This window comes from Hemibagrus wyckioides, linkage group LG02 (genome assembly GCF_019097595.1).
Source record: "Hemibagrus wyckioides isolate EC202008001 linkage group LG02, SWU_Hwy_1.0, whole genome shotgun sequence".
Taxonomy (NCBI): Eukaryota; Metazoa; Chordata; class Actinopteri; order Siluriformes; family Bagridae; genus Hemibagrus; species Hemibagrus wyckioides.
In genome coordinates, this window is record NC_080711.1 from 18,728,257 (window position 1) to 18,748,927 (window position 20,671).

The window sequence follows — 20,671 nt, forward strand, 5'->3', positions numbered from 1 at the left end:
TCTATAAATTGTCAAAAAAAAAGTTAACAATCAATTTAAAATCATTTTCCGTTTCTTATCTCCTCGGGAGAGCCTGATCACTGAGAATGACCGCCGCCATTTTATTGTCGGCTTTAAAGCCCCAGACTCGCGCGCTCCGTCGCTTTTGTTCCGGCAGCCATTTTGGCGCGCTTCTATCCCGCCATACGATTGGACGGCGCGGTCACGTGGTGCATTGCGTTCCTCTCGGTTTTCGCGCCACGAAGAAAGCCCGCCCTCGCAAACCTGTACTGGTGCAGGTTGATTGGCTTTGAGCGCAGGGTTCCGGGCGATTTCATTGGTCTACGCCGCAATTCGTCCGGTGTTCTCATTGGCTGAGCGTGAGAGAAGACTCGCGCCAGTTTTCGCAGTAGTTCTTGTTTGTGGGTAGCGTGTGTATCTGACGCGGGGAATAAGATATATATCTTATTTGTTTTAAAAAAAAATAATTAAAACATCTAGTGGTATTTTGCGCTACATTCGGTGTGGATTTTAATTGCTCTGGTGTCTGAATTTTCTTTTTTGGCTGAAAAATGGCACCGAAGGACTACGCGTCGGAGAAAGGTGAGTGAGTGCACGAGCTCTACTAAAGTTGGGTCATTCTTCACACTGGAGCAGAAATGAATTAATGCACTCGCTGTATTTTTGGAATATCGAAGCAGGTGCCTAAGTACGTTTATGTGTACCATTATATGTGGCCTGGAGTAGATCTGGTAACGTCTGTAGCCGGTGATAAACATTTCACCGCTTACTGCCATCACTGAACCGGGTGGCTGTAAAGCAATGCACTCACTACAGGGCCATTGTTAGCGTTCCTGCTAACAAACTACTCTGAAACAAATTTTTCGCAAGCGGTCCAGTTTGTGGAGTTGGATTCGTGAATTTAAGACAGTTTAGAATCACACTAGAATCAGACTTTGAAAATGAACGTGCAGCATAACTTTTATTTATAACTTAGCCGAACGTTCGAAGTTTCGTATCTCCCGTCCCAGAGCACCCTGAAAGGACCCGGATGGAGAGGGCTGGGCTAAAGTTACCCGGATGAACCTCCTAAAACAAAGAGCGCGGAGAGCGCGTGCTCAGCCATGTAAACACTGAGCAACAGCAACGCATTTAAATCCATCCCGGTGCATATGTATCATTTTTTTCATTAAAAGATTTGTATTTTATCAAACGCTTTTATAAACAGGTCCCGAAATAGATCTGCGGTGAGAAAAAGAAACGTTAACGCTGTGGATCTGTTCCAGACATTTTATTAGTACACTAAACGGGGATGGCGTCCCAGTGTCTCTAATTATTATTGAAACACGCTGTGTGTTGCGGTAGGGTGGTGTTTTTGGGATGCAGCCGTAGTTTTTTCCCTCCGCAAGTAAACGGCACTTAGCTCAGTTGGGGGATGAGTTGTGACGCAGCTGGCGCTTCTTCCGCGCGCGCGCGCAACACGGCCATCACCCCTCCCTCCTCCTCCTCTTCCCTTGTTCGGAGTCACCGAGTGCTGTTCTGTTCATCTTGCGATACACTCTTAACTGCTAACCCAAAGTAAACACCGATGGTTTTGGTTGGAGGTGTTTTTCTTTTTTTGCCCCCGCTGTTTATTTTGGGAACTGTGATGAGGAGGGCACTATTTGAAGCAGCGCCCAGGGCGCGTGCGCGTGGCGGAAGTAGACACCTCCGTTACGGGGCTCGCCAGCCATGTGCTCCTTTGTTTACAAAAACAGCGAAGTTGTGTGTATGTTCACAATGCGTCGTGTAACGGGCTGCAGACGGAAAGCTGAGCGAGACCTCCACACTGTCTTCTCCTTCATCATCGAACCGCGCGCTGGAAGTTGGTTCGTATATAACAAAGCCAAATCCGGGGGGTTGTTTTTAAAACCTTAAAAAAAATTTAAAGATGGCTGGGAGAAAGAGGGGGCTCGGGGAGCAAGAGCAGCTTTGCGGGATAAGTGTGTGAGAATTGCTGAAAAACGGATAGGATTACTTCTTTTTAAAATAAAATAAAGTAGTATTAATGATTGTTAGCATATCCGGTTTGATCTTTCCTGTACATATTTATTTCGCGCCTTCAATCTGATGTTTTATATTTTTATTGTAAACGGCTGAAGGATTGGTGTGTACTACACTTTGTTGTTACTTCCTCTGCTGGGGGAGGGAGGGGTTATGTGTTTTGCGGGGGTCACGTGACTTGATTTTTGTCAACGGACGGGCTCGCGCAGTGCAGGTTTCTGTCGCGCGCGCCTATGGGAGAGAGAGGCCACGCCTACTCTCGCAGGTTTACCTCGGAGGGTTTTTAATGTTGTTTTTGTTTGTGTTTAGAGAAATGTAAGCGCTTCCTGCAGGAGTTCTACACTGAAGATGACTCTGGGAAGAAGGTCTTCAAATATGGCGCTCAGCTGGTGAGAACTTCAGGCTGATGCTTGATTTATATATATATATTTTTATATATATATATATATATATATATAATGTGTATATGAGAAATTATATGAAACATCACTACATTGTTTGAATACAAAATCTGGTGGCGCCCAAAAGAGAATAAAATGAAAAATAATAAACAATTAGTGTAAAGTGTTCCTCAGACAAAATGTCCCTGAAAACGTTTATTATACCGTCTTAACATGAACATTGATGCTCCAAGATTGGGCAATAAACCCTTCTACCTTTTGTTTGCAGGTGTCTCTGGCTCACAGAGAGCAGGTGGCATTGGTGGTGGATCTGGACGACATCGCCGAGGAGGACCCCGAGCTTGTGGAGAGCATTTGTGAGAACACAAAGAGATACATCACACTCTTCTCCGATTCTGTGCACGAGCTTCTGCCTGAATACAGAGAGCGTGAGGTACACACACACTGAAAGTAGCACCAGTAAAGTGTGATTAGCTGTGTTTACAGTTGTTCATATTGTTTTATTTCATTTCAGGTGGTGGCTAAAGATGCACTTGATGTTTACATCGAACACCGTCTGATGATGGAGGGAAGAGGTCGCGACCCTGCTGATACACGTGATCCCAGGAACCAGTACCCTGCTGAGCTCATGAGAAGATTGTGAGTGTGTGAAAGAGTGGTCTAAGGTTACAGTGTAGTGCTGAGTAGACCAACATGCGTCGTTGTTTTTTTTTTATAGTCTAACCATGTAGAGTTCTTTGCCTGTATTTGGATGCGTGTCACACATACTCTTGGGGTAAAGCATAATTATTGAGCATGAGTTATGAATTGGCTGGGTTTATAATTTTGAGTGGGATTGTTTTAATGTTTAATTAGACTTTAATAACAAGGCTATTACATTAGCAAGCCAGCTAGCTCAGCACGACAATGCGTGGGACAGGAAGCACTCTATGATCAGGACCACTAGGGTATCTGGTGAGGCCCTAATAAAGCAGTCATAATCTCTCTATTTGACCATGGGTAACCAGAGTGCGTTCTGATATTACTTTTTGATTATTGCCTGACGTGTTAGTGATTAGTCCGGCTTTTTTATTTTTATGCTGATCTTGACAGTGCATATTGGTGTAGATGAGTGTTGCCATAGCTACCAGTGCACCAGACTGTTTTGTTATAGATATTATCAATTGATTATACACAACCAATGTAACCATCTACATCCCATTTGTATTTCTCTCTCTCTCTCTCTCTCTCTCTCTCTCTCTCAGTGAGCTGTATTTCCGTCCTCCTTCCTCTGCTAAGCTAAAGGTCATCAGGGATGTTAAAGCAGACTCCATTGGAAAGCTTGTGACAGTCCGAGGCATTGTTACCAGGGCTTCTGAGGTCAAACCCATGATGGCAGTTGCCACCTATACATGTGACCAGTGTGGTGCGGAGACTTACCAACCGGTATGACGATCAATAGAGAGTGCTGTATTCGTCAGCCATGTCCTACATGTATTCCGAATAATATGGTGACATAAGCAAGCTAATTAGAAATGGTTTCCGCCGACAGATTGCGTCTCAGAGCTTCATGCCACTGATCATGTGTCCGAGTCAGGAGTGCGTGACCAATAAGTCGGGAGGCCGTCTGTACTTACAGACACGGGGTTCAAAGTTTGTGAAGTTCCAGGAGCTGCGCATCCAGGAGCATGTGAGTGTGTGAAATGTAACAAATCCACAAACAATTGTTTTGTATTTAAGAGTGCATAAGTGACTGTTCTCTGATGTGTGTGTGCGCAGAGTGAGCAGGTGCCGGTGGGTAATATCCCGCGGAGTATGACCGTGTCGGTGCGTGGAGAAAACACACGTTCAGCTCAGCCTGGAGATCATGTGACCATTTCTGGAGTCTTCCTTCCGCTACTACGAACTGGGTTCAGACAGGCAGTACAGGTATGCACACACACACACACACCATTATATAACATGAGACGAAATTGCGCTATTCATTCAAGTAGAATGGTTATAGTATACCTGTTGGTCAGCTTGTGTTTCTTTGTCTCAGGGTCTGTTATCAGAGACGTATATGGAAGCACACTCTATCACACTGATGAATAAGACTGAGGATGATGAACTTGGGGTGGAGGATCTTACTGATGATGAGCTCAGACAGATCACAGGTGAGCTGAATGAGGACTCGATTCTTTTCCGTCTGTCTACACTGATGCCCAAACTCACAATTGGACAGAATATCATGTCTAATGTTTATTTTTAAAAAATAATAATAATTAAATCATTTAATTACATGCTCACAACACGCATGTACATTTCATAGCGTATGATGTAATGGCTAGTGTTAAATATGGACATGAGAATATTTTCAGTATTGACCCATTAACATAGTAGTTCTAAACCCAACAGTGGTGCTCATGAATTTTTTGTTTGTAATTGTGTTTTAGAGGAAGATTTTTATGAGAAACTGGCAGGTTCAATTGCACCAGAGATCTATGGTCATGAGGACGTGAAGAAGGCGCTGCTGTTGCTGCTGGTGGGTGGAGTCGAGCAAAATCCACGTGGCATGAAGATCAGGGGTGTGTACGTTGTCCTTGCTGTCCAGCTGTGTTTAATTGACGCTGGGTTTGAATGATTAATTTTCGTGTCTGTTTGGGTGTAGGTAACATTAATATCTGTCTGATGGGAGATCCCGGTGTGGCCAAATCTCAGCTGCTGTCTTACATCGATCGCCTGGCGCCTCGCAGTACGTTTGAGACACTCACTAGTTTCACTAAAGCACCAGCAGATGTACTTTAAAGGGATTTAATCAAAATGACACTTGTGTTCTCTCTCTCTCTCTAGGTCAATACACAACTGGCCGTGGCTCATCAGGTGTGGGTTTGACCGCAGCAGTGATGCGTGATCCTGTCACCGGGGAGATGACGTTGGAGGGAGGAGCTTTAGTGCTGGCTGATCTGGGCGTGTGCTGCATCGATGAGTTTGATAAAATGGCTGATGCAGATCGAACCGCCATCCATGAGGTCATGGAGCAGCAGACCATCTCTATTGCTAAGGTAACATGTGGCCCATATCATTGGGAGTTGACTCCAAAAGCTGTTGTGTCGCTGCAAAACTAGAAAACACTTGTCTTAGCGTGTGGCATGTTCCACAGTATCCACAGGAAGTTTAGCTTGTCCTGTTGGTGGATTCTGGCCTTTTGTTCCCTAATTTCAGATTTTAACACACTGACACATTGTTCATTAAGTTTATCATTAAGTTCAACTGTACATGAGTGTCCAGTGCTTATATTCTTATGAACTGGTTTATTGTTCTGTATAGTATTATGGTTATTTGAGAGGCGGTCAGATGTTGGGGACTGGTCGTGGAATCTTTATTGGATTTATTGTTGCCGCGGAAAACACGGAGATAGTAAAATATATTGTGATAATGCTTTCTATGTGATATTGTAGGATGCAGTTTAATATAGTGTTTAACTTTGTGTGAATAAAGAGGATATATCGTGAAGGTGCCTGGACACAGTGTTTCAATAGAATGACATTTTCCTTGGCATGGTGTTTAGTAGTGTGTGTGGTCTGTGATGTAGCTATTTGAATGGACATTAATCCAAATAATTTACAAAAACTTGCCAGCGTGTTTCTCTTGTTCTGTTTCCATAACCACTAACGTGTGTGTGTGTGTCAACACAGGCAGGGATAATGACGTCTCTGAACGCACGCTGCTCCATCTTGGCGGCTGCAAACCCTGCGTTCGGCCGCTACAACCCACGCAAAAGCATCGAGCAAAACATCCAGCTTCCGGCGGCGCTGCTGTCACGTTTCGACCTGCTCTGGCTCATCCAGGATAAACCGGACACCCAGAAAGACCTGCAGCTCGCACAGCACATCACACACGTCCACCAGCACTGCAAACAGCCACCCACACACTATACACCTATCGACATGAAGCTCATGAGGTACCCATACACAGTTTAGGTTTTAGGAATATGCCTAATATAGAGAGTATACTTCATAGTACTTGAGCACTACCGTGACCATCATCTTTGTCTCTGGTTTAGGCGATATATCAGTAAGTGTAAGAAGAAGCAGCCGGTCATCCCAGAGGGTCTGACCGATTACATCACAGCTGCGTATGTGGAGATGAGGAAGGAGGCACGAGTCAGCAAGGATACCACCTTTACCTCAGCCCGAACCCTACTGTCCATCCTGCGTCTGTCCACAGCCTTGGTATGAACACGTGCACACTTCCACTACTGTCCATAATCATATCACATACCTACACACAGTCTCGCTGGTGTGAGTTAATGGTTTGTGTGTGATAAAGTGCTTACAGTGCAGGTAGTGTGTCTGTTCTACTGCATTGTGGGCACTTCTGTCTTACATCAGCCACGTCACCGTAACGCTATCGGAGATGAAACGACATCAGACCGATCAGCTGATCAGACCGGACAGACCTTCTCCGTGTAGCCAAACAGACTGGATAAAGTAGGATTGTTTGGAATGGTGTAAAGTGATGCATGCAGTTACACTCTCTCCTAAAACTCTCCCTGTTCCCTACACTCTATAGTATGCTAATGCAGGTTCCAGTGGTAGTGTAGGGAACCGATTGATGTACACTAACAAAGACACCCACTGATGGATTTGGTGCACTTATTTTTGTTCACCAAGCCGCCATGGAGGTGTCCCAAGCCACACTTGCTGAACTATAGTCTGCCCTACACTTCTCTGATGCAGCAAAGCCTAATGGGTACTGTGCACAGCTAGAGCATATGGTTGAATTACCTGTGCATATTTATTGTGCTCTAAAAATTGTTAAATAGGGCATCATTTGATGCAGGGTTAGGGGTCATGACTTCGAGATCTGAGCGGCTGAGTGTTAAAAGTGCTGTTTGTGCAGGTAGCTGAACACAAGACCTACTGCAGAACCAGCACTTCACACACACTGCTGCACAACATGCACATTTGTTAAAGCATCCAGTGTCATGCTGAGCTGTATTAATCTGTTCTGTCCAGAAGAGGGAGCCATGCATATTCACACAGGCATCTTCTACACACTCGTGGCAGCGGTCAGCTTTGCAGGGTCGGCATTCAGCCTTCATCATTCACCGCTGTGCAAACCCATGCAAAACTGACCGCACCTCGAACGGTCACAAGATCGTACGCTCAGAGCTTGGGGGTGGAGCTTGGAAGCAGCGCAAAGCCAGTAGAGAAGAGTAGCTGGTGTTGAGAGGCGGAGACTTGGGCAATTGCTGGATTTTCCATAAGGCATTGCACTTGTCTCGGTCTGACAGTGCCGGCACAACTCACTGTGGAGCATCTCCGTGTGCAATGTTTGTGTTTATGAATGTTATGTATGGTGCTTATTATTTGTGTGTGTGTGGATTGCAGGCACGTCTCCGTATGGTGGACGTGGTTGAGAAGGAGGATGTAAATGAAGCGATGAGGCTGATGGAGATGAGCAAAGACTCGTTGCAGCCTGATAAATCAACCACCGCCAGGTAAGCACACGCATGCAAGATGTGTACATTAAGAGTTGTAAAGAAACCTCCTTCATCTTATTCCTTTGTAGTCTTAACCAAAATCGTGAAGAGATTTTGTTTTAGATTATTTTTTTATGTATATTTATTTATTTATTTTTGCAGTTTAAAGTTCTTAATTTTGTTTAATTCAATGGAATAATTTTTTCCATCACAACTTCAAGCTTAAGAATATTTTGTTTTTATTGATGCAAGTTCTCTACAGTCCACAAATACGGGGAAAAACTGCTTTATTGAATAATCTAAGAAAACCAGTTTCATACAAATTTCTTTGTATATTTTGGGACAACAAGTGAAGCAAGTGGAAAAAGACCATCTTATGACTGGTTATATGAGATCCATCCCCATTATCAGGGGATTATGTAGATAACTTTTATTCTGATTAGTGATCTATTTTATTTATAAATAGGAGTTTTGTTTAATTTTCACTTTATCTGTAACTTTTTTTTCTTTTCTTTTATTATTTATAAATTAATTCATCTATTTTTCTTATCAATGGGCTGTGGAAGTCCTGACTTTTGCAGTATTTTCTATTTACATGGATAAAGTAATGAATTTGTGCTGAAAATGTGCGTCAAAACATTTTAAGGTTGTTTAATACAGTTTACAAAAACAAAAAATGTTGACATGCTTTTCCAGTTTCCTAATAGTTGGAAAAGAGAGCCATTCAGGCGTTCTAAAGCCCAGTGTGGCTTTGTGTTTAAAACCAGTTAATTCTGATGACATTACACTTCCATACAGGAGCCATTTAGTGTTCTTTACCTGTATATCATTAACTGCTTATATAGAGCAGACGCACGGCACTCATAAAGTGCAAGTACACATTATCATGTAATTTAAAAAGAAAACCAGATGGAGAGCAGCGCAGTACCTGTGGTCTTCTAGTTTGGGTTCTTGCTTAATCTTACCTGTATGTATGTGTGTATAGGTCCCAGCGTCCTGCCGATGTCATCTTTTCTCTGGTGCGCGAGTTGGTGTCTGAAGGTGGGAAGGTGCGGGCCGTGCGCATGGCCGACGCAGAACACCGGTGTGTATCGCGTGGTTTCACTCCAGCTCAGTTTAATTCTGCACTTCAGGAGTACGAAGAGCTCAACGTGTGGCAGATCAACAACACGCGCTCACGCATCACCTTTGTCTGATATACACACGCACATGCTTTTGCAATGCCTTCTTTTAACACACCCCTATCTGTGTGTTCGATGTTTAACTGGCTGTGGCTTATTAGCATATTGCTATTGGACATTTTGTTATGGCCTTCCTGTTCGTGATTAATATTGAGAGTTTGTTTTATTCTGTACATATTACTCCCTTAATAAAGCTCTGCACATACACTTCAGTGATGAGGCCTGTTTGTGTTTGTTTCCTTTACTGCTGGTAGCGAAGGATTCTGAGCAGTTGATCTTTGATGGACTGGCATGAATGTTAATCAGATTGTTGCTAAAGCAGGGAAAGTGAAATGTGTGTTTACACTCTAAGTTGACAAACAACATTTTACTGATATACACTATATTGCCAGAAGTTTTGGGACACCCCTCCAAATCATTGAATCCAGGTGTTTTTCAGGGGGTTGGGCTCGGCCTCTTAGTTCCAGTGAAAGGAACACTTAATGCTTCAGCATACCAAGACATTTTGGACAATTTCATGCTCCTAACTTTGTGGGAACAGTTTGGGGATGACCCCTTCCTGTTCCAACATGACTGCACACCAGTGCACAAAGCAAGGTCCATAAAGACATGGATGAGTGAGTTTGGTGTGGAGGAACTTGACTGGCCTGCACAGAGTCCTGACCTCAACCTGATAGAACACCTTTGGGATGAATTAGAGCGGAGACTGCGAGCTAGAGCTTCTCGTCCAACATCGGTTCCTGACCTCATAAACGTGCTTCTAGAGGAATGGTCAAAAATTCCCATAAACACACTCCTAAACCTTGTGGAAATCTTTTCCAGAAGAGTTGAAGCTGTCATAGTTGCAAAGGGCGGGGCAACTCCATATTACATTCATGTGCATGTAAAGGCAGACGTCCCAAAACGTTTGGCAATGTAATGTATGTACATGTACTGTATAAGGCATCAGGATGATGAGTTTCTCAACCCAAATCTGTTTAATCCGAAAATCTGTTTAATTTATTTATTAAAGTATTTTCAAGGAAATGTTTCACCCTTGCCAGAAAAAATGCACTTATATGAGGTGTTGCCCTTCTTTGGTGGTATGACTGGCACCTAGTTTTCACATGATTAAGCAATGCAATTATCTATTGACTTAAATAATACAGAACATCAGTCACTGTATTTAATAGCAATTTATTAATTAAATATTAATATTAGCAATAATATGATTTCAGTAATACAGAATACTCTTTAATCCAGTGAGATTAACAGATTAAACCTGTTATCAGTAGTACATTAACACAGTTACATTTCTTTGTACTAGACTACCAATAACAACCCCTTTGTGGAAAATCTTCAATCCTGTAAATGTAAATGCTTCACATCTAATAAGAAGAGTCTTGTCTTTCTTTAAAAACACCCATTGTATATTTTAAACAGGAACCAAACAAGTGAAGAAAAACTTATTTCAGACATTTGACCTTGCTGGGATGAGTTCTAACACATGATCAGTTTATCTGCGGGTTATGATGATAGCATTCAACCAGCCGTTCTAGAGATATCTAGTGTCCTAAACTAAGTATCCAAAATCTAGTGAAAGCAAAACCTGTGATATTTTTTAAAGCAATAACATTATGACCACCTGCCTAATACTGTGTTGGTCCCTCTTTTGCTGCCAAAACAGCCCTGACCTGTCGAAGCATGGACTCCACTAGATCCCTGAAGGTGTGCTGTGGTATCTGGCACCGAGATGTTAGCAGCAGATCCTTTAAGTCATGTAAGTTGCATGGTGGAGCCTCCATGGATCGGACTTGTTTGTCCAGCATGTCCTACAGGCGCTCGAATGGATTGAGAATGGATGTCAGGTTGAGGTCAGGACTCTGTGCAGGCCAGTCAACACCTCAAACTTCTTGTTGTGCTCATCAAACCATTCCTGAACCATTTTTGCTTTGTGGCACGGTGCATTATCCTGCTGAAAGAGACCAAAGCCATCAGGGAATACCGTGTCTATGAAAGAGTGTACATGGTCTGCAACAATGCTTAGGTAGGTGGTACGTGTCAAAGTAACATCCACATGGATGGCAGGACCCAAGGTTTCCCAGCGGAACGCCTAAAGCGTGACACTGCCTCCGCCGGCTTGCCTTCTTCCCATGTGTTCCTCTGGTAACGTGACTTAAAAGAAAACGTGATTCATCAGACCAGGCCACCTTCTTCCATTGCTCCGTGGTCCAGTTCTGATGCTCACATACCCATTGTTGGCACCTTCAGCGGTACACAGGGGTCAGCATGGGAGCCCTGACTGGTCTGCAGCTATTCAGCCCCATACACAACAAACTGTGATGCACTGTGTATTCTGACACCTTTCTATAAGAACCAGCATTAGCTTCTTCAGAAATTTGAGCAACAGTAGCTCATCTGTTAGATCAGACCACAAGCCTCGGCCGCCCTTGACCCTTTCACCGGTTCACCACTATTCCTTCCTTGGACCACTTTTGATAGATACTGACCACTCCAGACTGGGAACACCCCACAAGAGCTGCAGTTTTGGAGATGCTCTGATCCAGTGGTCTAGCCATCACAATTTGGCCCTTCATCAAACTCGCTCAAATCCTTACGCTTGCCCATTTTTCCTGCTTCTAACACATCAACTTTGAGGACAAATGTTCACTTGCTGCCTCTAATACATCCCACCCACTAACAGGTGCCATGATGAGGAGATCATCAGTGTTATTCACTTCACCTGACACTGCTCATAATGTTATGCCTGATCAATGTATATTAAGGGAAAAAATTATTTGATCCCCTGCTGATTTTGTACGTTTACCCACTGACAAAGAAATGATCAGTCTATAATTTTAATGGTAGGTTTATTTGAACAGTGAGAGACAGAATAACAAAAAAAATCCAGAAAAATGCATTTCAAAAAAAAGTTGAAGATTTCTGGCTCCCACATGTCTTTTATATAGGTAACAAGCTCAGATTAGAAGCAGTCTCTTAAAGGAAGTGTTCCTAATCTCAGCTTGTTACCTGTATAAAAGACACCTGTCCACAGAAGCAATCAATCAATCAGATTCCAAATTTTCCACCATGGCCAAGACCAAAGAGCTGTCCAAGGATGTCAGGGATAAGATTATAGACCTACACAAGGCTGGAATGGGCTATAAGACCATCGCCAAGCAGCTTGGTGAGAAGGTGATAACAGTTGGTACGATTGTTGTCGTAAAAAATGGAGGAAACACAAAATAACTGTCAATCTGCCTCGGTCTGGGGCAAGATCTCACCTCGTGGAGTTACAATGATCATGAGAATGGTGAAGAATCAGCCCAGAACTACACAGGAGGATCTTCTCAATGATCTCAAGGCAGCTGGGACCATAGTCACCAAGAAAATAATTGGTAACACACTACGCCATGAAGGACTGAAATCCTGCAGCGCCCGCAAGGTCTCCCTGCTCAAGAAAGTGCATGTACAGGCCCGTCTAAAGTTTGCCAATGAACATCTGAATGATTCAGAGGAGAACTCGGTGAAAGTTTTGTGGTCAGATGAGACCAAAATCAAGCTCTTTGGCATCAACTCAACTGACCGTGTTTGGAGGAGGAGGAATGCTGTCTATGACCCCAAGAACACCATCCCCACCGTCAAACATGGAAGTGGAAACATTATGCTTTTGGGGGTGTTTTTCTGCTAAGGGGACAGGACAACTGCACTGCTTTGGGCATTGAAAATGGGGCGTGGATAGGTATTCCAGCATGACAATGACCCAAAACACACGGCCAAGGGAACAAAGGAGTGGCTCAAGAAGAAGCACATTAAGGTCCTGGAGTGGCCTAGCCAGTCTCCAGACCTTAATCCCATAGAAAATCTGTGGAGGGAGCTGAAGGTTCAAGTTGCCAAACGTCAGCCTCGAAACCTTAATGACTTGGAGAGGATCTGTAAAGAGGAGTGGGACAAAATAATGGTTAAATATAGCCTGTTATGGTTCTTCTGCTAAAATCTCTATTTTAGCCCCCGTCCTCCAATCCAGATCTACCATCCACACTCTGAAAGTCTCTGGTCATAAAGTGGAAAGAATATGGTATATGTCAATTTCAAGATTTGTTTACCAACTGTTCCCTTAAGTCCTTTTCAGATCTAAGGATGGAGTTTCAGATTCCAAGACAGGAGTTCTATAAATACCTTCAAATATGTCATTTGATAACCACTCTTGAAAAGGCAGGACGAATATCTCTGAGGTGTTCCAGGATGGAGGAGATTTTGATGAATTCCCACATATTGAAAGGAAGGATTTCTGAGATATACTCGGTACTGACTATCATAATTCTTCCTTGGTCTCACTTAAAAATGTGTGGCAAAGAGATCTAGGGCGTAATTTCAGTGAGGAACAATGGGGGGACTATATGTCAGAATATTTTCACTTCTTTTTCTTGTAACAAAATAGCTGAACAAAACTATTTATGCACAGGATGTACCTTACCCCACTCCGATTGAGTAAAATGCATCCTAATGTATCGTCCAGATGTCATCGGTGTAAAACCTATATAGGATCAGTTATGCACATCTTTTGGGAATGTAGAAAATTAAAATATTTTTGGAAAGCTGTACAGGATTTCACAGCCAGGGCTTTGCAAATTCCACTGGACAATGCACCAACACTACATCTGTTTGGTACGGAATTGGACAGGACACTTGACCCTATATCTGTAAGGAGGCTTGGCGTAATATCATATTTAGCAAAAAAAATGCATCTTGCTCAACTGGAATCCAAGGCCTCCAACATTTGAACTGTTTCAACAACTTCTGAATGAGACATTACGATTGGAACAGTATACCTACAACTTAAGAAACAGGGACGATGCTTTTAGAAGAATATGGATGCCTCTCATAGACCTTTTGGCCACCTTAGAAGTACTTAACAAAATGTATGACCATATTTAAAACTACAGCTCAACATACATGTTTTTTTTTGTTTTGTTTGTTTTTTTTGTGTTGTTTTTCTTTCTCTCCTTTTTCTTTCATTCTTTGTTTTCTCCCATGCTCCCATTGCTGCGGCCCTGCTCCGATTCCCGGGCAGGGTGCCACCCCAGCCGCTAAAGAGTTGACTCTCGGCACCAGTCCCAAGCCTGGATAAAAATGGGAGGGTTGCGACAGGAAGGGCAATCGGTGTAAAACCTGTGCCAAATCCCGCGGGTCGATTGATCCGCTACAAACAGCGGACCCTGTAAGTGTGTGGGACAAACGCTAAGAGAAAAAAAATGTCAGCAAACTAGCTAAACTTACCTCAAGATGCTTTTTCAAACAACTTCATGTCATCTAGGGTTTAGTTTGTACTCGTCCTCAATGTCAACACTTTAATCTGGCAGCTTATCCATCTTTAGACAGACATGGCTAGCTTTAGCACTAACTCTGTTGTGGAGCATGAGAAAATCACCACAGCTGACATCCTGCCATGTTTCTTGATATTTTTGTCTACACTAATAAACTGCATTCAGTTCTGAACTAAAATATGTGTGTATTTTCATGGACTTTCCAACCCTACCCACTTCTAAGTTTTATAATGGAGTGATTGTGGTTGATTAGATCTTGTCATAAATGCTAATCACTACACCACTTTCTACAACGTGATTAAACAGAACCATGCTACTATTACAACCTTGCCCCCTTTTTGTCCATGCTGTTTGGATGGACACCCAAAGATTTCTCAGAAAAAGCTTCATCAGAAAAAAATCTCCCCTTTTCCTCGGTGAATAGTCAAAGCTGGACATTTCTACCTTCCAAGAACTCCCTCAGAAACCCTGAAGACTCTCTTATACTCATCCCAGGACTTCTTTTTCCCAGCATCCGCTCATACTGAACATCCTTTTCCAACACACTTTATGCCTTTAACTACTACTACGGTTGGGTCCATAAGTATTTGGACAGTAACACAAACAGAAAGTCTATCGGAAATATAACAGAGAAATAAAGCAACAGTTTGGGACGTTCTTTAAAAAGATGGACTGCACCTTCACAACATCTAACCAGGTCAAGAACACTCACAAGGAGGTAGGAGATGTCAGTGTCAGAGTCTACAGGGATAAAATGTAAACCTCGGTATCTCATGTTGCCTTAAAGTGCACACCTTCAAGTCTAACATCACGGATAAATGCTGACTGCTTTGTCAGGGCTCTCTCATTTAAAGTGAACACACACACACACACACGCACACACACACATCTGCATATGGTTTCTGTGTGTGTTGCACGTGGCAGGACATGAATTGTTGCACCATACTGTACTGTAGGATATGCACCACAGAGGAAGATTTGAGCCACAGATGGTTTTAAAACAAATGCCTATATAAACTTGACCATAACCAAATCATATATAATCAGTGTATCAGTCATATATCATCAGTGTATCAGTGTATCAGTGTATCAGTGTATCAGTCATATATCATCAGTGTATCAGTCATATATCATCAGTGTATCAGTCATATATCATCAGTGTATCAGTCATATATCATCAGTGTATCAGTGTATCAGTGTATCAGTGTATCAGTCATATATCATCAGTGTATCAGTCATATATAATCAGTGTATCAGTCATATATCATCAGTGTATCAGTGTATCAGTGTATCAGTGTATCAGTCATATATCATCAGTGTATCAGTCATATATCATCAGTGTATCAGTCATATATCATCAGTGTATCAGTCATATATCATCAGTGTATCAGTGTATCAGTGTATCAGTCATATATCATCAGTGTATCAGTCATATATCATCAGTGTATCAGTCATATATCATCAGTGTATCAGTCATATATCATCAGTGTATCAGTGTATCAGTGTATCAGTCATATATCATCAGTGTATCAGTGTATCAGTGTATCAGTCATATATCATCAGTGTATCAGTGTATCAGTGTATCAGTCATATATCATCAGTGTATCAGTGTATCAGTGTATCAGTCATATATCATCAGTGTATCAGTGTATCAGTGTATCAGTGTATCAGTCATATATCATCAGTGTATCAGTCATATATCATCAGTGTATCAGTGTATCAGTGTATCAGTCATATATCATCAGTGTATCAGTGTATCAGTGTATCAGTCATATATCATCAGTGTATCAGTGTATCAGTGTATCAGTGTATCAGTCATATATCATCAGTGTATCAGTCATATATCATCAGTGTATCAGTCATATATCATCAGTGTATCAGTCATATATCATCAGTGTATCAGTGTATCAGTGTATCAGTCATATATCATCAGTGTATCAGTGTATCAGTGTATCAGTGTATCAGTCATATATCATCAGTGTATCAGTCATATATCATCAGTGTATCAGTCATATATCATCAGTGTATCAGTCATATATCATCAGTGTATCAGTGTATCAGTCATATATCATCAGTGTATCAGTGTATCAGTGTATCAGTCATATATCATCAGTGTATCAGTGTATCAGTGTATCAGTCATATATCATCAGTGTATCAGTGTATCAGTCATATATCATCAGTGTATCAGTGTATCAGTGTATCAGTCATATATCATCAGTGTATCAGTGTATCAGTCATATATCATCAGTGTATCAGTGTATCAGTTTATCAGTCATATATCATCAGTGTATCAGTGTATCAGTTTATCAGTCATATATCATCAGTGTATCAGTCATATATCATCAGTGTATCAGTCATATATCATCAGTGTATCAGTCATATATCATCAGTGTATCAGTGTATCAGTTTATCAGTCATATATCATCAGTGTATCAGTCATATATCATCAGTGTATCAGTCATATATCATCAGTGTATCAGTGTATCAGTTTATCAGTCATATATCATCAGTGTATCAGTGTATCAGTCATATATCATCAGTGTATCAGTCATATATCATCAGTGTATCAGTCATATATCATCAGTGTATCAGTGTATCAGTCATATATCATCAGTGTATCAGTCATATATCATCAGTGTATCAGTCATATATCATCAGTGTATCAGTGTATCAGTCATATATCATCAGTGTATCAGTCATATATCATCAGTGTATCAGTGTATCAGTCATATATCATCAGTGTATCAGTCATATATCATCAGTGTATCAGTTTATCAGTCATATATCATCAGTGTATCAGTCATATATCATCAGTGTATCAGTCATATATCATCAGTGTATCAGTCATATATCATCAGTGTATCAGTGTATCAGTTTATCAGTCATATATCATCAGTGTATCAGTCATATATCATCAGTGTATCAGTCATATATCATCAGTGTATCAGTGTATCAGTTTATCAGTCATATATCATCAGTGTATCAGTGTATCAGTCATATATCATCAGTGTATCAGTCATATATCATCAGTGTATCAGTCATATATCATCAGTGTATCAGTGTATCAGTCATATATCATCAGTGTATCAGTCATATATCATCAGTGTATCAGTGTATCAGTCATATATCATCAGTGTATCAGTCATATATCATCAGTGTATCAGTCATATATCATCAGTGTATCAGTCATATATCATCAGTGTATCAGTGTATCAGTCATATATCATCAGTGTATCAGTGTATCAGTCATATATCATCAGTGTATCAGTGTATCAGTGTATCAGTCATATATCATCAGTGTATCAGTCATATATCATCAGTGTATCAGTCATATATCATCAGTGTATCAGTGTATCAGTCATATATCATCAGTGTATCAGTGTATCAGTCATATATCATCAGTGTATCAGTGTATCAGTCATATATCATCAGTGTATCAGTGTATCAGTCATATATCATCAGTGTATCAGTGTATCAGTGTATCAGTCATATATCATCAGTGTATCAGTGTATCAGTGTATCAGTCATATATCATCAGTGTATCAGTGTATCAGTGTATCAGTCATATATCATCAGTGTATCAGTGTATCAGTCATATATCATCAGTGTATCAGTGTATCAGTGTATCAGTGTATCAGTGTATCAGTGTATCAGTCATATATCATCAGTGTATCAGTGTATCAGTGTATCAGTCATATATCATCAGTGTATCAGTGTATCAGTGTATCAGTCATATATCATCACTGTATCAGTCATATATCATCAGTGTATCAGTCATATATCATCAGTGTATCAGTGTATCAGTGTATCAGTCATATATCATCAGTGTATCAGTGTATCAGTCATATATCATCAGTGTATCAGTCATATATCATCAGTGTATCAGTGTATCAGTCATATATCATCAGTGTATCAGTCATATATCATCAGTGTATCAGTGTATCAGTGTATCAGTCATATATCATCAGTGTATCAGTGTATCAGTCATATATCATCAGTGTATCAGTGTATCAGTGTATCAGTCATATATCATCAGTGTATCAGTGTATCAGTCATATATCATCAGTGTATCAGTGTATCAGTGTATCAGTGTATCAGTCATATATCATCAGTGTATCAGTCATATATCATCAGTGTATCAGTGTATCACTGTATCAGTGTATCAGTCATATATCATCAGTGTATCAGTGTATCAGTGTATCAGTCATATATCATCAGTGTATCAGTGTATCAGTGTATCAGTGTATCAGTCATATATCATCAGTGTATCAGTCATATATCATCAGTGTATCAGTGTATCAGTGTATCAGTGTATCAGTCATATATCATCAGTGTATCAGTGTATCAGTGTATCAGTGTATCAGTCATATATCATCAGTGTATCAGTCATATATCATCAGTGTATCAGTGTATCACTGTATCAGTGTATCAGTCATATATCATCAGTGTATCAGTGTATCAGTGTATCAGTCATATATCATCAGTGTATCAGTGTATCAGTGTATCAGTCATATATCATCAGTGTATCAGTGTATCAGTGTATCAGTGTATCAGTCATATATCATCAGTGTATCAGTCATATATCATCAGTGTATCAGTGTATCACTGTATCAGTGTATCAGTCATATATCATCAGTGTATCAGTCATATATCATCAGTGTATCAGTCATATATCATCAGTGTATCAGTGTATCAGTGTATCAGTCATATATCATCAGTGTATCAGTGTATCAGTGTATCAGTCATATATCATCAGTGTATCAGTCATATATCATCAGTGTATCAGTGTATCAGTCATATATCATCAGTGTATCAGTCATATATCATCAGTGTATCAGTCATATATCATCAGTGTATCAGTCATATATCATCAGTGTATCAGTGTATCAGTGTATCAGTCATATATCATCAGTGTATCAGTCATATATCATCAGTGTATCAGTCATATATCATCAGTGTATCAGTGTATCAGTGTATCAGTCATATATCATCAGTGTATCAGTGTATCAGTGTATCAGTCATATATCATCAGTGTATCAGTGTATCAGTGTATCAGTCATATATCATCAGTGTATCAGTGTATCAGTGTATCAGTGTATCAGTCATATATCATCAGTGTATCAGTGTATCAGTGTATCAGTCATATATCATCAGTGTATCAGTGTATCAGTGTATCAGTGTATCAGTCATATATCATCAGTGTATCAGTGTATCAGTGTATCAGTCATATATCATCAGTGTATCAGTCATATATCATCAGTGTATCAGTCATATATCATCAGTGTATCAGTCATATATCATCAGTGTATCAGTCATATATCATCAGTGTATCAGTGTATCAGTGTATCAGTCATATATCATCAGTGTATCAGTGTATCAGTCATATATCATCAGTGTATCAGTGTATCAGTGTATCAGTCATATATCATCAGTGTATCAGTGTATCAGTGTATCAGTCATATATCATCAGTGTATCAGTGTATCAGTCATATATCATCAGTGTATCAGTGTATCAGTGTATCAGTCATATATCATCAGTGTATCAGTGTATCAGTCATATATCATCAGTGTATCAGTGTATCAGTGTATCAGTCATATATCATCAGTGTATCAGTCATATATCATCAGTGTATCAGTCATATATCATCAGTGTATCAGTCATATATCATCAGTGTATCAGTCATATATCATCAGTGTATCAGTGTATCAGTGTATCAGTCATATATCATCAGTGTATCAGTGTATCAGTGTATCAGTCATATATCATCAGTGTATCAGTCATATATCATCAGTGTATCAGTGTATCAGTGTATCAGTCATATATCATCAGTGTATCAGTCATATATCATCAGTGTATCAGTCATATATCATCAGTGTATCAGTCATATATCATCAGTGTATCAGTCATATATCATCAGTGTATCAGTGTATCAGTGTATCAGTCATATATCATCAGTGTATCAGTGTATCAGTGTATCAGTCATATATCATCAGTGTATCAGTCATATATCATCAGTGTATCAGTGTATCAGTGTATCAGTCATATATCATCAGTGTATCAGTCATATATCATCAGTGTATCAGTCATATATCATCAGTGTATCAGTCATATATCATCAGTGTATCAGTCATATATCATCAGTGTATCAGTGTATCAGTGTATCAGTCATATATCATCAGTGTATCAGTCATATATCATCAGTGTATCAGTCATATATCATCAGTGTATCAGTCATATATCATCAGTGTATCAGTCATATATCATCAGTGTATCAGTGTATCAGTGTATCAGTCATATATCATCAGTGTATCAG

The 20,671-nt window shown here is 40.5% G+C and overlaps 1 protein-coding gene across 2 annotated transcripts; it reads left to right on the forward strand.

Annotated features, from left to right (window-relative positions):
• Positions 1–373: 373 nt before the first annotated feature.
• On the forward strand, positions 374–9,262 carry mcm7 (minichromosome maintenance complex component 7). Of its 2 annotated transcripts, none has more exons than XM_058376239.1 (15): positions 374–582; positions 2,332–2,411; positions 2,692–2,856; positions 2,938–3,062; positions 3,668–3,848; positions 3,955–4,092; positions 4,182–4,331; positions 4,444–4,558; positions 4,838–4,969; positions 5,053–5,136; positions 5,235–5,446; positions 6,080–6,345; positions 6,448–6,616; positions 7,778–7,887; positions 8,855–9,262. In XM_058376239.1, exons 1-15 carry the CDS (start codon positions 552–554, stop codon positions 9,063–9,065), a joined length of 2,169 nt encoding a protein of 722 aa, XP_058232222.1. In that variant the 5' UTR covers positions 374–551; the 3' UTR covers positions 9,066–9,262. The 2 variants fall into 2 exon arrangements, with proteins under 2 accessions (XP_058232222.1, XP_058232232.1); XM_058376249.1 differs by lacking the exon at positions 374–582 and adding an exon at positions 1,677–1,847.
• The last annotated feature ends 11,409 nt before the right edge of the window (positions 9,263–20,671 follow it).